The 27,241-nt window shown below is 44.5% G+C and overlaps 1 protein-coding gene across 1 annotated transcript in view; it reads left to right on the top strand.

The window, feature by feature from the left end:
- Raver2 (ribonucleoprotein, PTB binding 2) overlaps positions 1-27,241 on the top strand; it is a 76,087-nt gene that overhangs the window by 41,919 nt on the left and 6,927 nt on the right. The window contains exons 5-11 of the mRNA XM_038332446.1: positions 9,005-9,131; positions 13,981-14,063; positions 17,332-17,436; positions 17,553-17,664; positions 19,770-20,014; positions 21,338-21,446; positions 23,177-23,313. Coding sequence (XP_038188374.1) covers positions 9,005-9,131; positions 13,981-14,063; positions 17,332-17,436; positions 17,553-17,664; positions 19,770-20,014; positions 21,338-21,446; positions 23,177-23,313 — 918 coding nt within the window. The remainder of the gene's footprint in view (positions 1-9,004; positions 9,132-13,980; positions 14,064-17,331; positions 17,437-17,552; positions 17,665-19,769; positions 20,015-21,337; positions 21,447-23,176; positions 23,314-27,241) is intronic.

The following is a 27,241-nucleotide window of genomic DNA, read 5'->3' as shown; positions in this document are numbered from 1 at the left end:
AGGGAACAAGAAAGGGGTACATCCTCACCAGCAATGAAACAAGTCTAAATCAGTTTTAATTTACACGCGATGGCCGAAGATACTAACACTTAAATTCATTGGCCATTTTTATTTTTTCTTATGCTTTCTATTCAAGTCAGCCCATCGAGTGACTGGATAGTTTGAATGTTTTCGTGTGTGTGTGTGTGTGTGTGTGTGTGTGTGTGTGTGTGAAGTGTTTGTAGTTCTTTATAGACTCTAGAGATCATTTGTTTAATGTGTTGTAAAAACATCTCCCGTTCTGTGGAATGTCCCATCATGCTGCCGGTTATTTCCTTAGTCATGCAAAAGCCTTTGAACTCTGCAATCTCGCTTGTCTGTTCTGGGAGTTCTTTCCTGTAACTTCCTTTTCCAGAAACTTCTTCCCTATGCCTCTGTTGTAGCTTCTCTCTTTCCCTTAACAGTTTCCAAGTTTCAGGTCTCAACATTTAAGGCTCTTAGTCCATTTTGAGTTGGTTTTGTGTTAAGTGAGAGAGTAGACGCGACACCCGTCTCCTCATTTCAGAGGAAATGCTGCTGGAGGTTTTTCCGTATTTAGTGTAATGACTCCAGGTTTGTCACGTAGCCCTTATTATGTCGTAGCACATTCTTCCTGGTTCCCTGTTTCTCCAGGGCTTTTATCCCTAGGATGAGGACATGTGACTGAGGCCTTCTCTGCATCAGTTGAATAGTGATGGTGATTTCTGTCCTTAGGCATGTCTGTGTGTGCTGTGTTGTTTGTGGATTTGCATATGTTGAGCCATCCTTGCATCCCTTGAGGGAAGCCAGCTTGGTCATGGTGTATGATACTCTGCACGGGTTCTTGAATTTGAACTACAGATTTTTTTGAGAATTTTTAATACCTGTGTTCTTTAAGGAAATGAGTCAGGAACTTTTGTTTTTGTTGTTTCTCCTTTCCTTGGTTTTGGTATCAGGATATTGCTGACATCATAGAGTTTGGCATTTTCCTTTCTTGTCTGTTTTATGGGACAGTTTGAGGATCACCCGTGTTAGCTGACATAGTGAACTTCAGTGGTCCATCAGTCCAGTTCTGGCCTTGTTCTCTGTTAGGAAACTTTATATTACTACTCAACCTTGCTGTTTTATCATCTGTCTCTGTTGCTTATATCCTGTTGATTTTCTGTTGCTAGGTAGTAGGTGTCTAGGAATTTGTACTTATGTTTACCAGGCTTTTAAATATAAAGTTTAAAAATATTCCAAAGCACTGGTGGTGCACACCTTTAATCCCAGGTCCTGGGAGGCAGAGGCAGATGAGTCTCTGAGTTCAAAGTCAGGATGGTCTATAGAACAAGTTCTAGGACAGCCAGGGCTACACAGAGAAACCCTGTCGGGGGAGGGGGGGAGGACAGAGGGGAGAGGAGAGAGAGAGAGAGGGGGGGGGAAGAGAGAGGGGGAGAAGAGACAGGAGGGGGAGAGAGGAGGGGGAGGAAAGAAGAGGGGGAAGAGAGAGGGGAGAGAGATTGATTCCTTAGTGATCCTCTGTATTCCATTGGATACATTTTCATTTCCATTTTTTTTTAATTTCCAAATTTTTACCTTTTGATTTTACTAACTGGGCCTTTCCATCATTTTGTAAGTTGGACTTGGTGTTTGTCATAAGAAAGCCATACTTACTTTTTCTGAAGACTCTGCTCCTTGCTACCTGTTGTTCCTGTGGCTTTTAGTCAGTGAAGTTCATTCACTACTTCTGACCTGATCGTTATTCCTGTGATCTACTGCTTTGGGGTTTGCCTTGCTCTGTTCTTTCTTAGACCTCAAGGTACATAATCCTGTCATCTGACTGAGGCATGGACTCCTGTCTAATCCGGTCTGCTCCTTTTCAGTGTAAAGGCTTCTAGCTATAAATTCTTCTAGCTGTAGCCCAGAGGCTCTGGGAAGTAGCGTTCTTATTTTCTTTTTTTTTTTCTAGAAGCTTATAAATTTCCTTCCTGATTTTTTTTTTTTTTTTTTTTTTTTGGTCATTGACCAGGCTCTGTTCATTCAAGATGTCCAGTCACCAAGTATTAGTGTAGCATCTGTGCCGTCTCTTACTGTTGATTTCTAGCTTTATTTTACTACCATATAAAATGCTGTTGAAGATGGCTTTGTGGTCAGAGTGTGGTCAGTTTTAGGGAACACTTCGCGGACTGCGGAGAAGAGAGCCGCTTTAGCTGCTGAATCAGCCGATCTGTAGATCTGCTAAGTCCATTCATTTGGTCTGTGATATAGTTTAACTCTGAGGTTTCTCCCTACACTTTCCAGTTCGAATGACCTAGCTAAAGATGAGAAGGGGGTACAGAAATCCCACACTGTTACTGCATCAGAGAAATTGGGAGCCCCGCTGTACGATGCACATGTATTTGCAGTTCTCTCCATGAATTGCTGTTATTAGTGTGCGGTGGCCTTCTTTATCTGTTCTTATTTTGGTTTTCAGTCACTTTTATCAGGCATCACAGTAACTGTGACGGCTTAGCTTCCATTTTTTGTTTTTGTTGTTGCTTGTTTTTTGCTGGAACTTCCTTCGTAGACTAGGCTAGCCTTAGACTCACTGGAATCAGCATGTCTCTGCCTCCTGGGTGCTGAGATTAAAGGCGTGTGCCACCGCTGCCCGGCCTATCTTCTGCTTCTTTTTCTTCAGCTTTTGGCTCTTATTCTGTTGGTGTCTTTGCCAGGGAGGTGAGTTTCTTGGTGATAACAGCTAGTTGGCTCTTGTTCTGCAGCAGTCAGCTAATCTCCCTGTCTTCGTGGTGAGGCTGTTTACATTGCTGAGAGATGTAATTGTGTTGGCTGGGTTATTCTCTCTCTCTCTCTCTCTCTCTCTCTCTCTCTCTCTCTCTCTGAGTACAGTTTGCCTCTTGTGCTGGGCAGAGACATCCTTTTCTAACTTTGTTCATCTTTTCTTGTGAAACTGATTCTCTTCTGAGCTCTTGTGATTGAGCTTTTTTTCCTCTTCTGTGTGTAGGAGTAGGATCCCTTTAAATACTCTCTGCAGGGCTAACTTGATGGTCACAAACTGCCATAGTTTGTGCTGGTCTTGGATTGTCCTTACCTCTTTGTCACTTTTTAAAAGATGCCATTGCTGTTTGTTGCAATCTTGGTCAGCAGTTCTGGATGTTCAGGGCATGAAATAGACATTTCCACCCCTTCGCTGCCAGCCTCCTGCTCTTCACAGCTGCTGTCTGGGGCTGTCCCTCATCCGGGAACTACAGCAGGTCCCCTCTGTAGACTGTTCCCAGGCCCCAAGGGTATTCGGTTTTAAGTAGTAGATTCACTCTCAGGGTAGCACCTGGCCTTAACCCCCCTAGCTGGGGGAGCTCCTCTGTATTCTCATTTGAAAAGTTGCTGTCTCAGCCCTACAGGCAGTTGGAATTTGTGGCCTAAGGGCATCATGGGCCTGTCCCATGGGTAGGACTGCCAGTATCTCTTTACTCAGGCCTCCTGTCCTACCTGTAGGATGAGGATTCTGTTTTGCCTCTGCCCACCAGGAGCCACCGGGCTGACGTTGTATTGAGCTTGGCTTGCTGTCTTTCTCTTTTGCTTTTTCCTGTGTTTCTCTGCGCTCCTCCGCTGCCCTATCATCCCTGGATCTTGCATCCTCTTTCTCTTTGGAGTAGAGTCTATTTCTTCCTGTCCTGACATTTCTTCTCCAGTATTCCCGCGGTCAGCTTCTAGCCTTCTATATTGCCACCGATTTTCAGAACTTATTTTTCTGTTGGTTCCTAATCGTTTTATGGTTGGAAAACTCAACCTGCGCGTCTGGTCTGGAGGTAGGGCGACACTGTGAGCTTTGTGTCTTCCGTGGCCGTTTTCTCTGAGTGCGCGCCATGCGCTTGGAGATGGCCTTTGAGCTGTGCTGGAGGGTTACAAAGTCACATGCACACATGAACACATGTGTGTAGGAATAGTTTATCTTACTATCAGTCATCCTCCTTCATCTCTGCTTTTTTCTTTCTTCATCGTCTTCATCGGTTAGTGTCTTAGAGCAGAAGATTTTTTATTTTTTATAGTTTTTCTATTTCTGCTTATTTTGTAGCTGTTGCTCCAGACTTCAGCGTGTTCTTAGATGGGTGTCTGTTGACAGTTGCCCTGATTTTATCAGTCTTTGTGTCTCCGAAAGGATTCCTTTCTGATGCTACCTGGCTCCTTCTACTTCCTTTGCTCTATATTTGCTGCCCCTTCATCTCTGCCTTTCTGTGTGTGTTATTTTAAAACATCACGTATGAAAGTCCATGTCTTTTTTTTTTTTTGGTTTTTCGAGACAGGGTTTCTCTGTGGCTTTGGAGCCTGTCCTGGAACTAGCTCTTGTAGACCAGGCTGGTCTCGAACTCACAGAGATCCACCTGCCTCTGCCTCCCGAGTGCTGGGATTAAAGGCGTGCGCCACCACCGCCCGGCAGTCCATGTCTTTTTATTGGTGCATTTTAAACACCTTTTAGTGTATGTATGGCTTTTCATCCAGTTAGCATTTTGACAGTCCCTTACACTTTCTTTTAACAAAATGTTTTCATTTTTTTTCATATTTCTAACTGTTGGATAGATGTGAACTTGCCAGCTTTGCATCTCATCTTTCAATTAATTTTTCCTGTTTGTTTTTGTTTGTTTGTTTTGCAAGACAGGGCCTCACTATGTAGCTAGCCCTGGATGTCTGGAAACTAATTATGTAGTCCAGGCTGGCCACAAGCTCAGAGATTCTCCTGCCTCTGCCTCCCGATTGCTGGGATTAAAGGCATGTGTCACTACTGTCCGGCAATGTTTTTCATTTTTAGAAATTGTGTGTGTATAGGTGTTTTGCCTGTTGTTGTATGTCTGTGAACCACATGTGTGCACTACTTGTGGAGGCCAGTAGAGGGCATTGGGTCCTCTGGAAATAGAGTTCAGACTTTGTGAGCTGCCATGTGGGTGTTAGGGCTCCAACCCAGGTCCTCTGGAAAAGCGGTCAGTGCTCTTCCAATAGTCACCTCTCAGCCCCTTATATTTTAAGAGTGAGCTCAGGTGGTGAGGGAGCAAGCAGACATTTGCACCACAGCGTGCAGTGGAGGTCAAAGGCCAACTTTCTCCAGTCCTTTCTCCTTCTGCCATCGTGCGGTGTGCTCCAGGCTAGGTGGCCTGTGCATTCTGGCCGATTCTCCTGTCTCTACCTCCCGTTCTCTTCTGGGCTTGCCTTACAGACACATGTGTCTGCATTTAGCTTTTTATGTGACATCTGGGTTTGAACTCAGGTCTTCAGGGTTTTGTGGCAAGTGCTTTCGCTGGGTGAGCCATCCTCCCAGGCTGCATTTCCTACTTGGGGAGGGGTGTCCCTAAGTCATCAGCACCCTTTCCTTTCTTAGTACCAGGCTTCTCAGTTAACTCATTCACTGCCGTTCTGTTTGTTCCTCCCTACCCTACTTAGCCATTATAATTATATCCATTCTTTCTTTTAGAATTACCCTGGATATTAACTGTGTCATGGGCCTGGCTATTTTAAAGTTATGACAGTATTCTTTATCTTCCATGTCACACAGCACTGTCTTGCATTTATTTGCCTCTGTCCTCACTCAAGAATTTCCTCCGAGGGAGTTTTGAATGAAGGCACTCATGTGGTAGAGAGCTTTTCAGACTGTGGGCAGTCAGGAACAGTTTTCTTCTTTCTCATGTGAAGCACTAGCCTGCCTGAATATATAAATCTATCTTCAGAGGCTTTCCCTCACCATGTTGGAAATATTAAGTCCTTGTCCCCTATCTGGTGTTTCTAGGAAGATGCTGGTTGCAATGGGCTCCTCGCTCCTTAGGAGACATGTTCTCACTGGAAGCTTTAATAGCGGTATTTTCTTTTCTTTCCATTTTTTTTTTTTTTTGCTTTGGTGTTTATAAGGTTTATGACAGCTACGAGTGGGTGTGTGTTTTCTTTAACTGTGTGTTCGAACACCAGGTGGTTGATTGTTGTTTCTGAGCTCTTTAATAATGCACATTTCTCAGCTATTGCCTTTCCAAAGACGCCTCTCGCCTTTTATTCTCCTGCTGGGACTTCTGTTGAGCAGGTTCTGGTCCTCGGCCTGAGTCCCTGTCACCTTGGCCTGTGTCCTTGTCGTCTTGCTGCCCCCGTTACCCTTACCTTGCTCTTACTAATTTTGCTTGCCTTTTCTGTTTCTTTAACCTGATCCTTTAGATCACTGATTTGTTGTAATATTTGTCTTACTGTTGAACCTGCCTGTTAAAACAGAATAGAGATGAAGGGGAAGGCTTTATGAGTTTCTGCAGCTTTCCTCCGTAGACTAGGTATATCCCTGCCAGTTTGGGGACTTGCTTTTGAGAGTTGAGGATCTAATCCACGTGATGCACGTAGAGCAGGACTGTTTATAGGAAGCAAGGGCTGATTCTCTCTGCGTATGTTTGTTCCTCGTGCCAGCCCCTCCCCCTGCCCTTTGTAACTGTCTTTGCTCTTTTAAGGCTGCTCACCGTTTTGGGGACATCTGTCGTGTTGTTGGCGTTCTTAGTTTCCTGTCTGTTGCCTCTGCTTTTCTGTCACTGTCACAGGCAGTCCAGCCTGTTGCTCTTGTTTGAGTGGCTCTAGTCTCTGATGTCAAATTATTGTTTTCTTTGACTACATATTTTCGGAAGGGGGGTCAGCTTCCTGTGTGCCAGTGCCTGTAGGTTAGTGAAAGGGGTTACTGTACAGCTCAGTGGTGGAGTGGTGTGCTCTAAAGCCCTGGGGTCAGTCCCCCATTCACAGACGTGCGCGCGTGCACACACACCACACACACACACACACACACCACACATGCATGTATACACACACATCACACATACACACACCACACATATATGCGCACACACCACCACACACATGCATACACACACATACATGCACACCACACACACCACACCATACATGTATACACACATCACACATACACACACACCACACATACATGCGCACACACACCACCACACACATGCATACACACACATACATGCACACCATACACACCACACCATACATACACACACACCACACATACATGCATACACACACCATACATAAACATACACACACACACACACACAGACACAGCTACCATAAGAACTTGGCAGGGAAAACAATGATGGGAAGACTAGAGGGAAAGCCTGGTCTTCTCTAGAAGATGGGCCGGGAGAGCTCAGCCTGCCATCCACTGGGCTCTCCCTACCACCCTGGACTCTGTCTTGCAGTGCCTCTCTCTGCATCTGGCATCCAGGCTTGTGTTTTCTGGGCTTTACTTTCCTCGGTGGTAAAATCTCACTGTGCTGTGGGTGTGAGTAGCTGGCCAATGACCAGTGTCCTGCCCATACCAACCATGTCTGGTCCCTGCCCTCCACCGTGTGCTTACACGGTGCCAACTTTGATTCTGCGGGCATCCATGGCCCATGGTACTCTTTTTCTGCATAGCTTTTGCTGCCAGGAGAGCCCAACTCCCCTGAAGGAATGGTGGAGGAAACTATGCAGTGCCACCTGCCAAAGCCTTCCCCAAATTCTCTTGTGGACCTAAACTTTCTTGCTCTCTGAGCATGTCTGCCTGCACACCTTCTATCCCAACAGTTTATTGCCAGTGCCATATGTTTAAGTCCATATTTCTTTCCCTCTCAACTTTATAGAATCTGGGTTAGGAGAGAAACCCAATTGTCCTTGTCAGTTCTCCCCTTTCTTATCATTCTTTCTGTCTGCCTGTCTGTCTATCATAGATAGGTAGGTAGGTAGATAGATAGATAGATAGATAGATAGATAGATAGATAGAGATACACATTGTTTCTATACTGAAATCCACATATATTGGTCTTTTTTGCATATATGTACATGGTACTCATATATGTATGTACATGTGTTCATATGTGTGTGAGGGTACACATGCTCATGTGTGTGAAAGCCTGAGGTTACTGTCAGGTACCTGTCTTCCTTGATCACTCTCCACCTTATATATTGAAGCGTGGTCTCATACTTGAACTCAGAGCTCAGCCATTCAGCTGGTCTGGCTAGCTAGTCTGCTCTGGGAACCCCGTATCTCTACCTCCCCTGTGCTTAGAGTATAGGCAGGCTGCATGCCCACCTGGCTTTTATTATTTCATCCATCCATCCATCCATCCATCCATCCATCCATCCATCGAGACACAGAGTCTGTGTTCCCCTGGGGGTTTGTGCATGCCACTGTGCATATTAGAGAGGTTAGAGGACAATTTTAGTGAGCTAGTTCTGGCTACCATGTGGGTCTTAGGGACCAAACTCAGGCTGTCAGGCTTGGCTGCAAGCCTCAGTACTTGCTAAGCCATTTCTTTGGCCCCTACCCAGCTTTTCTCCTGCATGTTCTCCTCCGAACATGTTTAACATGTTTAACATGTTCTGAGCTCCAGTCCTCCTCACACTGAAGTGGCAAGCCCTTTATCTACTGAGCATCCACCTACCTGTCAGGATGCTTTTTAAAACTAAAAATTGGTTCATGGTTTTTTGGTAGCTCTGCAGGTTGGTTCATCTTTGTTTCACCCGGAAGGATTAAGGGAATGAAATAGACTTTAAGAATAAGAAAATCGTGTTTGAAAGTCAGCCTGCATTCTCCCACCTTGGAACGACAGTGTAATAAGACTTCCTGTCGTGTGGGGGTGCAGACAGTGTGTCGGCAAGTTATCACTTTGCTAGGAATTCCTATCTCCTTGTCATTGTTTTGTTTGTGTTTTCTAATGAGACTTGTTCTATTAAATGTTAGTTCATTCGAAGGCAGTTGGCGTTGGGCAGATGTTAGATGCATTATGTGTACAGTAGGACATGTAACATTGTAGTTGAGAGCTGTGGTAGATAACACATGGTAAATTCATGAATTAAAGCAAATTGTGTTTGTCTGAAAATAAGTCTTTGGTTCCTTCCTAGGCAGGAGGTACACTTTGGGACTTTTGTCTTTTTTTTGTTGTTGTTTTGTTGGTTTTTTTTTTTTTTTTTGCGCTTATGTTTCTTCTGATGTTTGTTTCTGCCCACGCTGAAGATGAACAGCAGCCAAAAGGGATTACTGCCAGAGCCGAATCCGGTACAGATTATGAAAAGCTTGAACAATCCTGCCATGCTCCAAGTTCTTCTGCAGCCCCAGCTGTGCGGACGAGCAGTTAAACCAGGTGAGAGCGCACAGCCTGCTTGAGCGCAGACGTTGGCATGCTTATCCTGCTGCACTGTATGTGGAATGCCTTACGGGTTGAAGGGCACTTAACACTTGTCCAGCTCTTTCCTAAGAACTATTAATGATCACTAATTGGCTATCTGAGACGGTTATCTGAGATGGTGCTGTGTCTTGGTTATGCCGTAGGTACAGTTTACGTTTGTGTCCGTTTCCTGTGCCGTTAGAAAGGCTTTATCTATTAACTTCTAAACCCAGTAACAGCGGCATACCGCCGCCTGGGTGAGCTGAGTGCGGAGCATCCCTTTGTAATCATCGCGATGACTTACCTTGTGGAACGTGCTCATTTGTTTCCCCGTGTCCGTCTTTGTCTGCCGTAGAGGACGAAGTAGTTTCCCTCTGAACCAGATGACAACAGCACCGTCCTCCAGTTACCCCCCAGATCCTGTGTATTGTCGCTGCACTTTGATTATCAGAGTGTTCGGTATTCTTTTTCTGGTATTTCCTCTGAAACAAACAACTTTACATACACAAGCTTTCTGTGTTAGCGTTACGAGGAAATGCGGAAGTTTAGAGTAAATATATTTAGTGTAAGCGTGCTCGGGGTGTTTATTCCAGTTCAGTCCCAGCTGGCCTGATGCCAGCTCCCACACGAGGCAACACAGACCCACAGATTAAGGGCACTGCCTCTGTGTGGTTGTCCCCTAAAGTCCCTGGCTACAAGCTAAAGGTTCTCTAGGCTATCTGAACTTCTGACCAACTAGCGATACAAATTTGGGAGTTGCCAGGACCCTTCCATTTGGTAATCCTCTAGAATGTTTCGTAGGCTTCTGGAAAGAACCATATATATGATTATAATTTTACTAGAAAGGACTGAGCAGAAATATGCAAATGAAGACACAGTGTGCAGGCCGTGACACTTTCCACCATGAGATTAGTAGGGATTTTTTTTTTTAAAAAGGTATTGATGTTGATAACTTCATATGTGTGTATATGGTATTCTGATAGTTTGATAACTTCATATGTGTGTATAAAGTATTCTGATAGTTTGATAACTTCATATGTGTGTATATGGTATTCTGATAGTTTGATAACTTCATATGTGTGTATAAAGTATTCTGATAGTTTGATAACTTCATATGTGTGTATATGGTATTCTGATAGTTTGATAACTTCATATGTGTGTATAAAGTATTCTGATAGTTTGATAACTTCATATGTGTGTATAAAGTATTCTGATAGTTTGATAACTTCATATGTGTGTATATAGTATTCTGATAGTTTGATAACTTCATATGTGTGTATATAGTATTCTGATAGTTTGATAACTTCATATGTGTGTATAAAGTATTCGGATAGCTCTTTGCTTCCTTTCATCTCCCTCCCATCCCTGTCACACACATCCCGTCCATACCAGTCCTTTTCCCAAACTCATGACTTTGGGTTTTGCTTTATGACCTGTTTAGTTTAAGCGGGCACGTGGGGCCATTGGATTGGCTATCCATTGGAACCTGGTGGGGTAACCAGTGGGTCCGACAACGTAAGCCGACGAGTCTCCTTCCTGAATTGACCAGTAGAAAATGGCTCATCAGTGAGGGGTAGGGAGGGCCTCCTGAGCCCATCTTCCGTCCATGCCTGACTTGGTGGCCCTTTCTTGTGCCCACCCTGTGCAGGCATCTGCATCTGCTGTGAGATTGTGATTTAATGGCTGTGTCTTACCCAGGAGATGATATTTCACAACCGACTTCTCTGTCTTCTGGCTCCTCCTTTCCGCACGGTGTCCCCTGAGTCTTAGAGGGGATGGTATCAATGTCTTGTTTAGGGCCGATCTTTGGTCAGTCACTTATTCTCTATACCTTGTGGGGCCACGAGTCTCTGAATTGCATTCACCACCATTCACTTGAAAGATGAGTTTCTCTAATGAAGGCTGAGAGCAGCCTTTTTCCGTAGATGCAAACATGAATATTTAGAGTGTAGCTTAACTCTATGTCAGCTTGCTAAAACCAGTGCTCAGTTCCCATTTTAGGGCTCATCGTCTCCCTGGTCATGGGCTTTGGACCAGGTCTATAGACTCAGGCATGTGGATCAAGTCTCAGATCCAGTCAGAACCATTGGTTACCCGTGTAACAGGAGTGCCGCTGGTGCACAGGACGTGGCTTGCCTGCCAGGCTGGTCTTGTAGCTCACAGAGGTTACCTATGAGTAAGACCATTGATTCCTTCTCGCTCCCAGCAGCCTGCATGGCTCTTCCCAGAACTGTGAAAACCAGCAGCAGGGACGGAGCTGCAGCTCAGTTCTAGCTTGGCTTTCTTTTTTATATCATGCATTTAGGGTATGTAGTGTATACGGTTTGCTTTCCATGTTAGGATCAACACCATGAGCAAAAGCAACTAGAATAGGAAAGGATTTCCAGGTTCCTCTCACAGTTGATTGCTGAGGGAAGTCAGGGTGGAACTCAAGCAGGGGCAGAGGCGGGGCATGCCGAGGAGCGGGCTCACTGGTTTGCTCCTCACTGCCTCTTCATACAACCCAGGACCACCTGCCCAGAGATAGCACCGCCCACACTAGGCTGGGCCCTCCCACATCAATCATTGATCAAGGAAGTGTTCCACAGGCTTGTCCACATTTTCTCAGTTGAGAATCCCTCTCCCAGATGACTCCAGTCTGTGTCAAGTTGACGAAAATAAAAACAAAACCTCCTAACTAGCACAAGGCGGTACCTCGCCCTTGGCATTGAAGGTGTTGATTAATAACTCACAGCTTCTGGGAGCAGCTGTTCCCAGCCATACAGGGTCTTTTTAGGAATTGGGTCTTTGTGGCAGTTTCATTGTATGGGGACCCCCCCCCCCACCACACACACATAATGTATTACTTATAGATTTTCTGGATTGTTCTAAAACATGGAGTTCACACATGACAGCCTCCTGCTGGTTGGTTATTGATTGGCACCAGGCAGGAGTCCTGCATTCCTGTTACTCCGCAGTGCTTCTCCTGATGCAGTCCAAGGTGGCTCTGGTGTGTAAAGGTTCCTACTGTGCTCTCAGGTCGTGTAGGAGAATATTGTCCACACCTTTGGATTGTGGACATCTTCGATAATTCTGGCCCTCCCACCAGCACTATGTATTTCCACCCCACTTCTCTATTTGAATTCGTTTGTGGTCACATAGCAATGTGGTTTTGTTTTGCTTTGCTTTTTAGATTTGATTTGAGTTTTTAATTTAAAAATTATTTCCATAGGGGATGAGTATGTATATGTAATGCAGATCCCTAGAGCTGGAGTTGCAGGCAGCTGACATGGGTGCTGGGAATCGAACTCTGGTCCTCTGCAAAAGCAGTGTGTCCCCCATCGCTGAGCCATCTCTTTACCCCCAGGGGTAATGTTTAATGTTACTGTCCCTCTTTTAAGATGTTTTACTATTTACATGGATGGAGATGTTTTTCCCGTGCCTGGCTTTGTCTTTGTTCAAGCTGGTCAGGGAAGAAGATTGTCTCCACTTCAGTGAGCACAGGCCAAGCTGGAGGATGCATGCCAGTTGCACTTTGGTGTTTTCTTGGGCAGTGGGTGGGTGCTGGGAGCAAGCCCAAGTGTGTACCACACTACTGAGCTGCACCTGCAGGCCTCATTGGCAGACCCGATGAACATCTAGGTCCTTCCAGATTGAGGTAAAATTGCAATGAGGATTTGTTTTTATTTACGCCTATACTTTTATGACCTTGGGTAAATAGCTGGTTGTAGATTTGAGCCATGTTGATGTTAACTTGGTGTGTTGCCATTCTTGTTTTTTGTTACGGAATCCCTACCTAACTGGGAATGACTTAGTATTTTTTACTTTTGCATGCACATTATGAAAAGCTATTGCCAGGACCTTTTCTGAATGCTACTTTGTTATATATATATATAGTGATATATATAATGATATATATGCATGCTTAAATGAAATTAATCATGTGTTTTCTATTTTATGGTTCTTTTTTCTCTGTATATAATCTATTCCAAAATTATCTCTTCTGAAATGTGTGTGGTATTTGGACTCAGAATTAAGAGTGTAGTTACTCTTTATTCTTTATATCTATATGTACAGTTGATTTCTTTAGAGATGAGGTCTCACTGTGTATTTCTGGCTGGGCTGGAACTTGCTGGGTAGACAGGACTGGCCTCAGACTCACAGAGATCTGCCTGGCTCTGGCTTGGAGTACTGGAATTCAAGCCACGCATCACCATGTGCGGTTATGTGTAGTCACGTTGCAGCCTTTCAGTTTCTGTGATGTAAGAATTTCTGCGCATATGTATTATCTTCAGTAAAGGATTTTTCGTAAGATCTTTAAGGATGAGGTTTGCATCTTTCCCCATCCCCTACCTTCTGACAAAATTCTCCCAAACACCTGATTGAGGGGCTGGAGAGATGGCTCAGCAATTAAGAGCTCTTGTTGTTCTTGCTGGGGACCAAGGTTTGGTTCCAGCACCCATATGGTGGTAACTGTGTTCCAGGGAATCCACCTCTCTTCTCACCTCCTTGGGCGTCAGGCACTCTGTACTTTCATGCAACCATGGATAGAGGCATTGAGCTTCTACCAAGGCTTCCATTAGTACCATGCTGCCAGCACAAGCTGTGCCGGATGCTGGAGACAGGCAAGCCTGCGTTTGGTGCTTAAAGACAGAAAGTGTGGGGATTCTAAAGCAGCTTCCAGGATCACATCACAAGGAAAGAAGCCTGTCACTATTAGCCAGTAGATGAAACTCCCTGTGCAGGTTAAAGGTTGTGAAAGAAATGATTTTGGAACATGCTGTATTTTTCATTTCTTAAGTCACGTGGTTATGGTTTTACTTTGACTCTGATCTTCTCCAAACAGTTCTCGGAGTCGCACCCAGCTTGTCTCATCTGCTGAGCCCATCCCTCCCCTCCGCTCTGCTACACTTCAGTAAAGCACAACAGGTTTGTACACAGCGCCGGAGATTCAGAGTGAAGACCCCCCCCCCAACCCTCCTACTTCCATCTCCCAAGGACTGGGATTACAATAAGCATGCCAGACCTCGCCAAGAAGTTAACTGAGCATTTTGTGTTTTAAAAAATAATCTGCTTGCCCTTCACCCTTTGTGGTGCTAGGCCTTGTCCTGGAATTTACTGATGCTGGCCAGGGCTTCAATGCTGACTGACATCCCCAGCTTTATTTTGACTTTTGGTTTTGACACAGAATCTTGCCGTAGTTGCCGAGGCTGGCCTTTAACTCATACTATGAGCTTGTCATCCTCCTGCATCAGCCTCCTGAGGAGCTGGAATTATAAGCCTGTGCAGCTGGACCTGGTAGAGAGCAACCAACCTTTAATAAGGAGAGCTGCGTAAAATCACAGAATGAGTGTGTGTGATCCGGTGCTGATGGGGACAGCCCAGAGAACAAGATGAGTGTGCGTGCGTGTGTGTGTGTGTGTGTGTGTGTGTGTGTGTGTGTGAGAGAGAGAGAGAGAGAGAGAGAGAGAGAGAGAGAGAGAGAGAGATCTAGTGCTAATGGGGACAGCCCAGAGAGCTTAACTTACCAATTTTTACTTGTATTAATGGTAATATTAAGAACAGAATTTTGTGGTAATCTTTGCGAGATAATGAGTCAGTAGTTTTTCTCTGTGTGTGGTGGGGATAGCGGAGGTAGACGAATGTGTGCCGTGGGTATGGAAGTCAGAGGACAACCTCGGCATCAGTCTTACCTTCTACCCTGTTTGGGGCAGGCTGTCTGCTGTTTGCTGCTGCATATGCTAGGCTTGCAGGCTCAGGTTTCTGGGAAATCTCCCTTCTCCACCTTCCATCTTCCCATACGAGTGCTGGGATGTTTGTTCGGTGTGGGTTTATGGGATTCGAACTCTGGTCTTCATGTTTGCATGGCAAGCACTGTGCCCACTGAATCATTTCCCAGCCCGAGAGCAATAATAGTTTTAGAACAAAGCAGTTTATACAGTCTTAACAAGTCAAAACAAGTCTATAGAAAGAAATGAGCAGTAAATCCTAATATTTAAATTTTAATCAGTGTTATAAAATAGTTCATATGTTTGTGAGAGCAAAGAATGTTTTTCTTATGTTTTCAGATAAGTGTTTTAAATGTGCACTTAGACGTAAGTAGCTGACATAAGTATTTGCCATATTAGAAATAGACATTACTCCTTAATTTCAGAATATAGTTAAATATACACAGACGTATGCACAAACCAGTTATTTTCTTACACAGAGGATGGAAGGAATGTGTGGTGCTAAAGACAGCTGTTTTGTTACTTTGAGACAGGGTCTTGCTGAGAAGCCCAGGCAGGCCTCCATCTCAGAATCCCCCTGCTTCCTCCTGGCAGGCACTGGGGTTAAAGGTGTGTGCCACTACTTTAGCTTTCTGAAGGGGGAGACGGAGAAAAACCCACAACAGTTATTCTGTTGCTGAGATAGAAGGCCCTGGTAAGAGCCACTAGGGAGGTTTCGCTTTGGCTTCTGGGTCCAAAGGGATCGAACCCATCCATTGTGGTGGATATGTGAGGTCATCTGTCAGAGGAGGCATGGTAGCAGGAACAGGAAGCTGACGTTCACATTTACCCAGATACAGGAAGTAGAGAGAAAGATCAGGAAGTGGAGCAAGGCTATAAACTCTTAAATCCTGTCTCTAGGGACTTACCCCAGCTTTGGGCCACCTTCTAAAGGTTCCAGACCATGCCACCAATTAGGGAGCATTTCTTATTCAAAACACCACACCATCTTTCTTGTCTTTTTCCTCAGGACTCCTGTACACCAAGGTACATTTTACTCGTCCACGCGTTCTGTTGAGTAGCCAGCCACGTGCACTCGGTGCTGCCCCTGTTACAGCTCCAGCTTTGAACAGCACATTCTCATAGTCTCCATTGTTTCAAGGAGCATGAGAAGTCAGATGTGATGGCTTGTACCTCTAATCTCAATACTGGGGAGGGCAAGACTGGAGGACTACTGTATTTAAGATCAGACCAGCTATATAGTAAATTCTGGTCCGGCCCGGGGCAACAGAGTCAGATTTTTGTCTCCAAACAACAGTAAAAACCCAACAACAGAACAGTGGGGCAGGCAGACATTACTTACAATCAGGTATGAACACGTGTGAAAGGGAGAGTCAGAGCATGGATAATGTCCCCTTCGTGGTAGGACAGCAGTTCTCAACCTGGGGGTTCCAACCCCTCTGGGTAGTGTTAAATGATCCTTTCACGGGGTCCCATATATCAGATATCCTGCATATCAGCTATTTATATTACAGTTCATAACTACCAAAATTACAGTCGGGAAGTAGCAATGAAAATAATTTGATGCTTGGAGTCACCACAATGTGAGGAACTGTATTAAAGGGTTGCAGCATTAGGAAGGTCAAGAACTGTTTGTAGAAAGACCAGAAACACAGTATTTGCTCTTAAGGCCTGCAAGTCCCTCTATCTCCTGAACTCAATGCATCTCACTGTCCCCAAAGGACCTGCTCACTCCTCCAAGTGTCTGTCTGTCTCCTTGACCAGGAATGTCCTCCCTGAGTACCACCTAACTGGCCCAGTCTTTCCCTAAACAGCCTTCAGATTTCAGCATACATGTTAGCTCCTCAAGAATGCCTCCCTGGAATCTGCAAGTCTTGAGTAAGATTCCTCAGTGGTTGATCATGTATCTGCTTGTATTTTTCTTCGTAGAACTGCCATTTGTAATCTTGTTAGGAATACGATATATAAGGGCCATCATATTACATTTCTCACTAGGTGGCACACTGTTCTGTTCATTAAAAAGCATGCAAGAAATATTGTCAAATGATTTATCCATAAATTCCTATTTCATCATCATTAAAGCGGGGGTGGGGGTAAGGGGTGGAGAGGATGACAAAGGAAAGAATGTGGAATCTTGTTTCAAGACTGCATGGTCATCTCTTCCGTGTTAGGTAATATTACCTGAGGATGAAAGTAGATTATTTGAATTAAGTGTTTCTTTTAGGGTTTCTCTGTGTTAGCCCTGGCTATTCTGGAACTCAGTCTTCAGACCAGGCTGGCCTCGAACTCAGAGACTGACCTGCCACCATCTCCCGAGTGCTGGGATTAAAGGTGTGCGCTCAGCACACCTGCCTAAAATGTGGTTTCTTTTTTTCAGACTAACTTGAGCACTGAACTCGAAGATGAGTTGATTATCTAACAAATAGTTTCCCATCCTTCCTTAACTTCATGTGGCTTTAACTCTGCAGAGCTCGGCTGTGGGTAGTGCGTCCCCCTTGCTCCTCCAGGCTCTCTCTCACCTCCCTTTGGTCCAGCAGCAGCTGATGAAGTTTGATAGCACCCACACTAATAATGTGAGTGTCTCGGCCCACTGATGGGGGCGGGGGTGCAATGTCACACATGTATCCGTCTTCCCTGGGCTCTCCGTTTCTCCCCCATGGGAAACTGTCTCCCCTCACCCCTGCTGTAGAAGCCTGGCTTGCTCGGAGAGCCCCCCGCCATGGTGCTGCAGCCCGCGCTGGCAATAGGAGCACCACTCTCCCTGAAGATGGACCTGGGACACCATGGAGACTCACACAAAAGTAAGTGACCTTTTTGCCAGGAAGCCCCTATGCAGTCAGCTTTGAGACTTGATAGTTTACCTCCATTGCTCTCTTATTTATAGGATGATTAAATTTAAATCTTGGTGATTTAAAATTTCAAGAGCCCCGTTGCCGTGTCTGATATGTTATTAATGGGCTTGCCTCCGTGCCAAGATGAGACGGTCCCTGCTGGATGGCCTTTAATATTTCATGCAGGTTCACAGCAGTGCCAGGCGAAGACATGGCTTCCCTTTGACGCTGACATGCTGCCCACTGGGCTCACGGCATAGACCCTGTGTCTCCATTTCAGTTTCGCTGAAGAAGGAGCCTCAGCCCTTATAAAGGAACTAGCTAGAGTTTGTAAATTTAAGCCCTGTTGACTTGAGTCATTTTTAAAATTACGTCTTAAAATGATTACTTGAAAGACAACTGATCCACATGCTCCGGGCACTTGACAGGCAGAACATTTTTATTTTAGAAAACTAGAAGTACACCAGGGTTTCTTATTTTATTGTAATTTAGAGAAATGCTTCCAGTTGGAAGCTTGATTGAAGGGTCCGACGTGAGTGCACAGAGCCAAAGCAGCGCCAGTGGCCATTTAAGTTCCGTACACATAAGTAACACGCTTAGTCTCCTCCACATGAAACTGGCCAGACAACTCAGTCGATTCTGACTGCGGAAATTGACCAGGCCGTTTATAAATTGCCAAGGAATTTCTTGCTATGATGGGAGTCTGTCATCCTAAAAGCTTTGACTTTCCATGATTGCGAGCTATGAAAATGTTTATTCCTCATGTTAATGCTAGCTGATAACGCGGCTCTCTGTCTCGTGTGCTGTCTTAAGAACCCTGACAGTTCACTGTCTAAGCAAACATATTCTGAGAGACAGAGGAGCCAAAGCGAGTCCTCCACCAGCTAACAAACCTGGTTAGTGAATTTGTAGAATGGTAGTTTGATCCAGTCATCAAAATTAGCTATTTTAATTTCTTTTTGGCCTCCTGTTTTGTAAGCTTTTTATATTTTGAGGCAGGGTCTCATTCAAGCCCAAGCTGGTCTTGAACTTACGAGGTCACATGATCTTGCCTTAGCCCCCTGAGTATTTCGGAGATGCGCATCGCCATGCCTGGCTGGTCTATGCATCTTTGTTTTATTTTTAAATTTGAAATTCATTTCATTTATTGTTTTTTGTTGAGAGAAGGGCACACGAGTGCTATGGCACACACGTGGAATGTGCAGAGCAGCTTGTGGGAGTTGGTTTTCTCCTATCCCGGGGTCATGGGATTTAAACCCTGCCCAGGGCCAAGTGCCTTTCTCTGCTGAGCCCTCTCACCAGCCCTGACTTACAGGTTTGTTTTTTTTTTTTAAGAAAAAAAAAAATAAAAGTGAGCCCTAATTTTCCTATTAAAACTTTTATTCTTTTCAGGATTTTACTTCCTATAAGTAAAAATATATAACTTTTGTTTTAGTGTTTGTCTATTCCTGAGCATCGACTTCAAGAACAACAGTGGCACTCTGGTGTTTGAGTACCAGATCTTTCCACTTAAAAAATAGTGTTGATTTATAGTATTTGTGAATTTCCATGTGTAAATCTCCAACCGCTGCCAAGGCCGAGTTGCCAGGATAAAGACCGCAAACTCAAGCTGCAAAGACACGGGTGCAGCCAGCTCTTAACCGCTGCCAGAGGCTTGCTAACCAGGCTTGCTATTGAATCCTCATCACCTGAGGAAATACTAAATTCTTAAAACCCGAGACTCAGTGATTCTCTTCAAGTATGGAAACAACCAAATTGCAATGATTGGGCATTTTAAAGTACTGATATAATTTAACTGTCAAAAAAAAGAATCAGAAGATTTTAAGATAATAATTAAAATATATCGTTAAAAGTAATATTGAGGTTATCTTAGAAATTATTGAGAACTTTAACAGCATTATTAGTGTCGGGTTTTGTTTGCTGGTGAGCTTATCCTCTGCCCTCACCCGCTGGACCGCACGGCGCTCTGATCAGTGCGGAAGGGGCTCCCGAGCCTCTCGTAACCAGGGTTCCTTTGCGGAAGGGGCTCCCGAGCCTCTCGTAACCAGGGTTCCTTTGCGTCTGTTTCACTCCAGCATCTACTCTGATTCCAACGCAAACGACCCTGGGCATGCTGCCATTCTTCCCACACCAGCTCGCTGCCGGACAAACCGGGCCGGGCCGTGGGACCGCTCAGGAGAAGCAGTCAGCCTCGGCGGGCATCATTGACGCTAGTTTCTCAGGGTCGCAGCAGTGTCTGCAGACCTTCCCAGGCCTTCCCACTGGAGGCCCGCTGACAGGCCACCAGAAGACACAGCAGAGCCCAGCCAAAGGCTCGGAGGTAGGTTCCTGGGCGGAAGCACGCAGGGAAATGGATATTCCCCAGGCTGCCTTTCCTCTCCTCTTTGTCCCCGAATTGTGGCTTGTGTGGTGATTGTCCCCACTGCCTGTTTTCCACATCTAAGCGGCAGCTCCAGGTTAACTTGTGGAGCTGCTGTGAATTTAAGGGTTGAATTTCATGCTCATTTGAATGTTACTGATCCCTGGAGCATAGCAAGCATTCAGCAGCCATGCACTGAATGAGCAAACATACGGCCATGTAATAGGCATGCCACACGCAAACCTGGATTTCTTTGAGGCTTACAAAGGTGTCCAAGACAGGTTTTGCTGTCCAGTCACAGCAGCATTGGCCAGGAAAGCGTCAGGAACATTAAAGGGTCTGTGGCTCTCCCAGACAGAAATGAACGCTCAGGATTGCACTTCCTTCATTGTGCTTATAAAAAAATCAAATAAAATAAGAAGATCAGTATGCAAAGAAAACTAAGCTACTAGCTTTATCTTACATATCTAACCAGAACTGTGGTTTTAAATGTCTTGACCAGAGGGTGAAGAGTAGAGCCATCTCTCGGGAGAATATGGAGCATAGTGAAGGCTCAGCCCCCATCCCTTCCTTTTCTGTTAAATGGATGAGGTCCTTGCTTCTCGGCGGTATATGGAAGTAGTGGCCCTGTCTAACATTGTCATCTGAGAGTTGGCTCTTGAGCTTCGCTTTCTCATTCTCTCTAGCTTGACATTACTTTCAGGACTAGAGATGAGCAAGCTTCACTTGGATCATTTGATTTTAGCCACATAATAAAAATTTAAATCTTAGAATTAATGTGAATACCTACATTTCTATATATCAGATATAGAATTGGTTGTTTTATTTTGTTTCTTGCAAAGATGAATTCCCTAAGATCAAGTGAGAAGATAAAAGATGCCTCAGGTTGTACTCCACTTGTAGAATTGTTTATTTATTTATTTTTTATTGGGGTTGATGAGACAGGGTCTCTCTGTGTAGTCCTGGCTGTCCTGGAGATTGCTATGTAGGCCAGGCTGGCCTCGAACTCACAGAGATCTACGTGCCTCAGCCTCTGCCTCCCGAGTGCTAGGATTAAAGGCAACTAGAGCCCACAAATGATCACACTGTACAAGATATATTTAAAAACAAATCTTTTTGTACTTTTATTTTTAGTAAATGTTTAGATAAGCATGTATTAGTTGTGTGGCATGTAAGATCCTGTTGACGTCTGTGACTTTTCGTGTGCGTGTGTGATCTACTGTGACGGTCCTCATTCTTCTTACACTGCTCCTTCACCATCCCATCCTCTGTTTTGGTGAACAGGCTGCCTCTAAGAATCAGACTTCACTCTTGGGAGAACCACCCAAAGAAATTCGGCTCAGTAAAAATCCGTATTTGAATCTGGCGAGTGTGTTACCCAGTGTGTGCCTAGGTAAGCCAGGCCTCTGTGTCAGCTCTACGGTGTCCAGGAGACATCTGTGATGACTTTGACTTTCGACTTCGTTGACACTCACGATGCTTTATTGACAAAACTGAGCTCTACGTTCCGAACTTATTCTTTCACAATAATCCCATTATTTGGATAAAAAAGAAAATTTAAAAACTTTTAAAAATATCTTCAAAACAGTATTTTTTTATTTAGGCAAAATAATCCTATTCAGTTCTTATTGCGTCGTCATTGAAAATAATGAAGGCCGTGGGTTGTTTGAAGCCGGGCAGTCATTTGCCGTGCGGGTAGAATGGGTAGAATCACGGGTCTGAACCAGAGCTTGCAGCCTCTAAATGGCCTAGCAGTGCATCCGTGCGCCCTAGATAGATGACTGCACTCAGCAGAAACCGAGTCGGCCAGGCCTTCGTTAGCGTGGATCAACCCATCCTCAAACACAGGGCTACAAAAAAGTCAGTCATGGGCCACCGAAGAGCACATGCGTGTTGCCCGCAGGGAAGAGGCTGGGTGCAGAGTGGACCACTGTGACTTTTAAAAATCAGTAATAGCACTGATCAGAAAGTCGCCGACATCGCTCATGTAGGGAGTCGTCTCTAAAGATGACTTTACGCGGAAAAAGTGAGAGTGAGCCCTGCCTGATTGCTGCTAGACCTGTGCTCTGACAGGCACACGCTTGTGCAAATGCAGAACGTAGCTAGGAAAGTGTAAACTGTGCTCTGACAGGCACGCGCTTGTGCAAATGCAGAACGTAGCTAGGAAAGTGTAAACTGTGCTCTGACAGGCGCGCGCTTGTGCAAATGCAGAACGTAGCTGAGGAAAATGTAAACTGCAAAGAAAGGATTGAAGATTAGTGTAATTTTTAATACATATTTTTGACAGTTTACAAAGTATCCTCTTGAGCATTATCATTTTTCTGAATCTAGGAAAAAGTATTCTTCTAATGTATCTCTCTGCAGCACACTGATCTCACGTAAAATCAACACAGACAACTTTTGCCTTAATAAGGGTGCTTAATTTGCATTTTATATGCATTGGTGTAGAACAGTGGGTTTTTTTTAATATTTATTTATTATGTACACAATATTCTGTCTGTATGCCTGCAGTCCAGAAGAGGGCAGACCCCATTACAGATGGTTGTGAGCCACCATGTGGTTGCTGGGAATTGAACTCAGGACCTTTGGAAGAGCAGGCAATGCTCTTAACCTCCGAGCCATCTCTCCAGCCCAGAACAGCAGTTTTTAACTTGTGGGTCACAATACCTTTGTAGTTACATATCAGATATCCTGAATATCAGATGTTTACATTATGATTCATAACAGCAGCAAAATTACAGTTATGAAGTAGCAATGAATTAATTTTATAGTTTGGGGTCACCACAATGTGAAGAAATGTGTTGAAAGGTCATAGCATTCGGAAGGTTGAGAGCCACTGATGTAGAATATCTGTCTGTGGTTTGGGTGCATAGTTCAGTGGTAGAGTACTTGCCTAGCATCCTGAAGCCGTGGCTTCAATTCCCTGTACAGAAAAAGAATAGAAAAAAAATATTATTTTGCCTATATGGCAAGCTTCCATTTTCAGTTAGTGAAGTAGATGAAGCCTCCTAGAGAAAATAAGTATAAATATACATTAGTAACCTATCTGAAACAGGCTGTGTTAATTTGTTTTATGCTGTTTGTAATGTGTTTTGCGCTGTTTGGTCTTGCTTTTGTCTTTAGCCACTGCAAGTAAAAGCACGCCACACAAGACTGGAATCGCAAGCAACATTCTGGATGCAATCTCTCAGGGCAGCGAGTCCCAGCATGTCCTGGAGAAATGCATCACTTACTCGCCACCTTTCGAGGCTTATGCCCAGGTAAGTGATGCCCAGGCCATGAAGGTAGGGAGAGAAAGTGGCCCAGCTCTACCTGACGCCACTGAGTGTGGAAATAGGAGTACTTTAGCACTATGAGAACACGGGGTAGTTATCTCTTGCTCATCATTTAAAATTTGGGAATAGGTTCAAGAAACTATTACTATTTTAAACCACGTATTTACCTCTTCGGGTTTTAGTCTTCAAACTACGGCCCTTTACCACACCCAGCCTGTCACCTGTTTTTCGGTTGGACGTAGCCACATCCGTTCATTTACATATTTCCCATGGTGCTGCCGTACCCAATGGAACAGACTTGCACACGGCTTACAAGGTTAAATATTTATGCTACCTGACTCTCTCCTGAAAATTCTGCTGACCTCTGTTTTACGAGAGTATAAACCTTAAGAACCCAAAGGGGAGAAAGCACCCTTCATCATTGCTTAGAGGTGGAGGAAATGTTTCATTTACAGGCTGTTTGCTAGCCCGGGCTGACCTCAGACTCACAGTGCCTCAGCCTCTGGAGTTCTGGGCTTTTGTGTGTACACTGCTGCACCCAGCTGTATACCAAAAGAGCCAACCCCCAGGATCTTTAGGTTTGTTCCAGGGCTCCTGTGGATATCCCACCTGTGGGTGCTCAGATCATATCTGTACGGTGTCACATATGCAGTCTTTCTGGGCAAATCTCCTTCATGCATTGGAGCTCTGCAGATTACATATAATAGTTCATGTGTTGGAAATGCGATGCAAATACACTGTGTTGCTTAGGGAATAATAACAGAAAAAGCAGCATGGTTTTGGTGCGGGTGCAGTTTTTCAAATATTTCCAACATACAGTTGGTTAAATGAATGGTTACAGAACCTATGAACGTGGAGTATGATTCTAAATTATGTCCTAAAGATAAATTAATATGATGATGTAGTGGCCTGCTTAACTTAAAAAAACGGGGGTCAGAGCTGATGTCATGAGGAAGACATTCTCGCTTCCTAAGGTTCCATCTTTGTTCATGGATACAGTAATGATGCAGATAAGCACACTGGAGATTGATTATACGTAAGGGGCAAAAGTTAAATTATTGGAGATAGTTATGAATATACAGTTGTGAAGATTAGAAACAACCAAAATATTCAGCTAAGACTGAGTAAGCTTATGTCTTTTTTTACCAAATTATTATTATGTTGTTTTTACCAAAAATATTATTCGGAAATTTAAAATGATGTAAAATAATGTGTAAACATATCCTAAAATTGTCATTAAAATAATAGTCACAAAATGTGGTTTGTATAGGAGAACAAGGTGTACTTTTCAAAGCAGAAGAAACAATACATTTTAAGAATTTAGCAAAGGTGTGCATTTTAAGCATCCAAGGAAGTTCCCACTGTTCTGCACTGAGCTTTTTCCATTTGAGTGTGACATTTGAAATTCGTCTTCAACTCTGCTAACTCGGTTCTTAGATGGCGGGGGTGAAGCCGATATGTGCCGTATGGGGCCTGTACGGAGCCGGTTACTCTCCTGTGGAGAGGCTCTGAGGTGGAGCCTTGCATCTCCATGCTTTGAACACTTGTCACTTCCTTTGCAACGTGTCTTCGTCTGCTTCCCTGTCACTGTGATAATCACCAAGACCAAAAGTGACTTGGGGAAGAAAGGGTCTACTTGGCTTGTACTTCCAGATCAGAATCCATCATTGACGGAAGTCGGGGCAGAGGGACCCGGGAGCAGGAAGCTTTGAAGGGAAGTCGGGGCGGAGGGACCTGGGATCAGGAATCGTAGAGGGAAGTCAGGACTGAGGGACCCGGGAGCAGGAAGCGCCGAGGAATGCTGTTCACTCTTGAGCTAGCTCAGCTAGGTTTTTTATATAGCTCAGACCCACCTGCTTAGGGATAGTGCTGTCCACAGTGTGCTGGACCCTCCCAAATTAATTATTAGTCTCTCAAATTTGGCCACCGGCTAATCTGACCTAAGCAGTTCTTCAGTTGAGGTTCCTTCTTCCCAAGTGACTCTAGGTTTTTGTCAAATTGACAGTAAAAACTAACTAGGCTGGGCAGTTGGTGGCGCACACCTTTAATCCTAGTACTTGGGAGGCAGAGGCAGGCGGATCTCTACGTGTTCTGGGCCAGCCAGATCTAGTTCCAGGACTGCCAAGACACAGAGAACCTCTGTCTCGAAAACCAGGCAAACCAGCCACCACAACCGCCCCCGCCCCCCGGCCCAAAGGTAGCCAGGATACAGTGTAAGCATTTATCATCACCACCAGCATCGACGAGGGATTGAGCCACAGGTTCTGTGCACATTAGGCAAGCACACTACTCTTGAGCTATATCCCAACTCAGTTTTTAAACATCTTTTAAAAATAGTGGTGGGATTGCACTTAAATATGTTAGACTGTGTAAACATTTCATCTTTCTCCCGTGCCCGTGAGTTCTGAACGACCCGGCCTGGTTCACGTGGAAGAGCACAGAGGCGTAATTAACGCTCGGCATTTCTGCAGTTTGCGAAGGATTTCTCAGACTGCAGAGTCCGTGTTGCTCTAGTAGCTCCCAGAAACTGTTTAAGTTTTTAAACATAAGGATTGGGGAGAGATGGTTGTGTCAGATACTAGATAAAATAATTTCTTCTTTAAGTAAAGTTTTGGCGTTTTAAGAATTTAATATTTGGTGTTTCTAATGATCGTGAAGTTGTTGTCGTAAACCCCTGATAAAATCTGGGGTAGACACTGGGGAGATCCGGGCAGGTGAGTTCAGTGCCAGCCTGGTCTACAAAGCAAGTTCTGGGACAGGTAGGGCTGTTACACAGAGAAGCCCTTCTCAAAAAAAACCAAACCAAAAGTCTGAAGTAGATTTGAATAAAGTAGCCTCTGTTGGAAGTATTGGAGAATAACCGGTAGAAACTGAAGGGAGCCGGGTCCTGAGAGGGGGGAATTCCCCTCGATGACAGCCATGTTTCTGTGACTCTTTGCTTGACTTCTTTTTCTGTGCAAACTCTGCAGTCTTGCTGGCCTGTGGAGTTAACTGTTGGGTAAGCGCATGGGTAGGGGCACCCATGAGCGCCGCCCGAAGTCATCATGGAAAGGGGGTCCAAATGCACTTGGCTGGTCCCTGAAATGTGATGATGACAATGGCATTATGTTTTACGTGAATGTGCATTGCCATCCATCGGGTAGCGTCAGCAGACTGCTCAAAGAACTGGAAACATGTCAGTAGTTTAATCTGTTAAATTCTAAAAGCATTTGGTTCAAGTATATTGTATGAAAAATTTTTAATTAAACTTTAGAAAGAAGATCTAGGTGTAGAAGGAACTGAAAATAAGATCTGGCTGTTGAAGGAACTCTGTTTAGACATTAACTGACCATGTGAACTAACAGTACAGTTTATAACAGCCAGGCCTAACGAGTGGACTTTTCACAAGTTCAAGCTAATAAACAAAAACAAATGAGGGGCTTATAGACTCATTGCGGTCGTATTGTTTTATTTCAAATGATCTTCATTTCAACAACAACAACAATCCAATAGAAATGTAAAGAAATCAGGAAGTCTGGCCCATTAGGGTGGTTTGAATAGAAATGGTCCCCATAGGCTCATAAATTTAAATGCTTCGTCTTTAGGAAGCGCACTACTTGATGGGGATTAGGAGGTGTGGCCTTGTTGGAGGAAGTGTGCCACTGAGCCTGAGCTTTAGGGTTTCCTAAGCTCAAACCAGGCCCCGTGTCTCACTCTTCCGCTGTCTGCTGATCCAGATGTAGAACTCTCAGCTCCTTTTCCAGCACCATATCCGCCTGCGTGTTGCCCTGCTTCCCACCATGACAGTAATGGACTAAGCCACGAAAACTGTAAGCTAGCCCCAGATAAATGTTTTCCTTTATAAGAGTTGCTGTGGTCATGGTGTCTCTTCACAGCAATGGAACAGTGACTAAACCACCTGTACGGGAAAAGC

The sequence above is a fragment of the Arvicola amphibius genome, chromosome 6, assembly GCF_903992535.2.
Source record: "Arvicola amphibius chromosome 6, mArvAmp1.2, whole genome shotgun sequence".
In the NCBI taxonomy this organism is placed as follows: Eukaryota; Metazoa; Chordata; class Mammalia; order Rodentia; family Cricetidae; genus Arvicola; species Arvicola amphibius.
The sequence above is the reverse complement of the archived record's forward strand: the minus strand, read 5'-3'. Positions and strand labels throughout refer to the sequence as shown.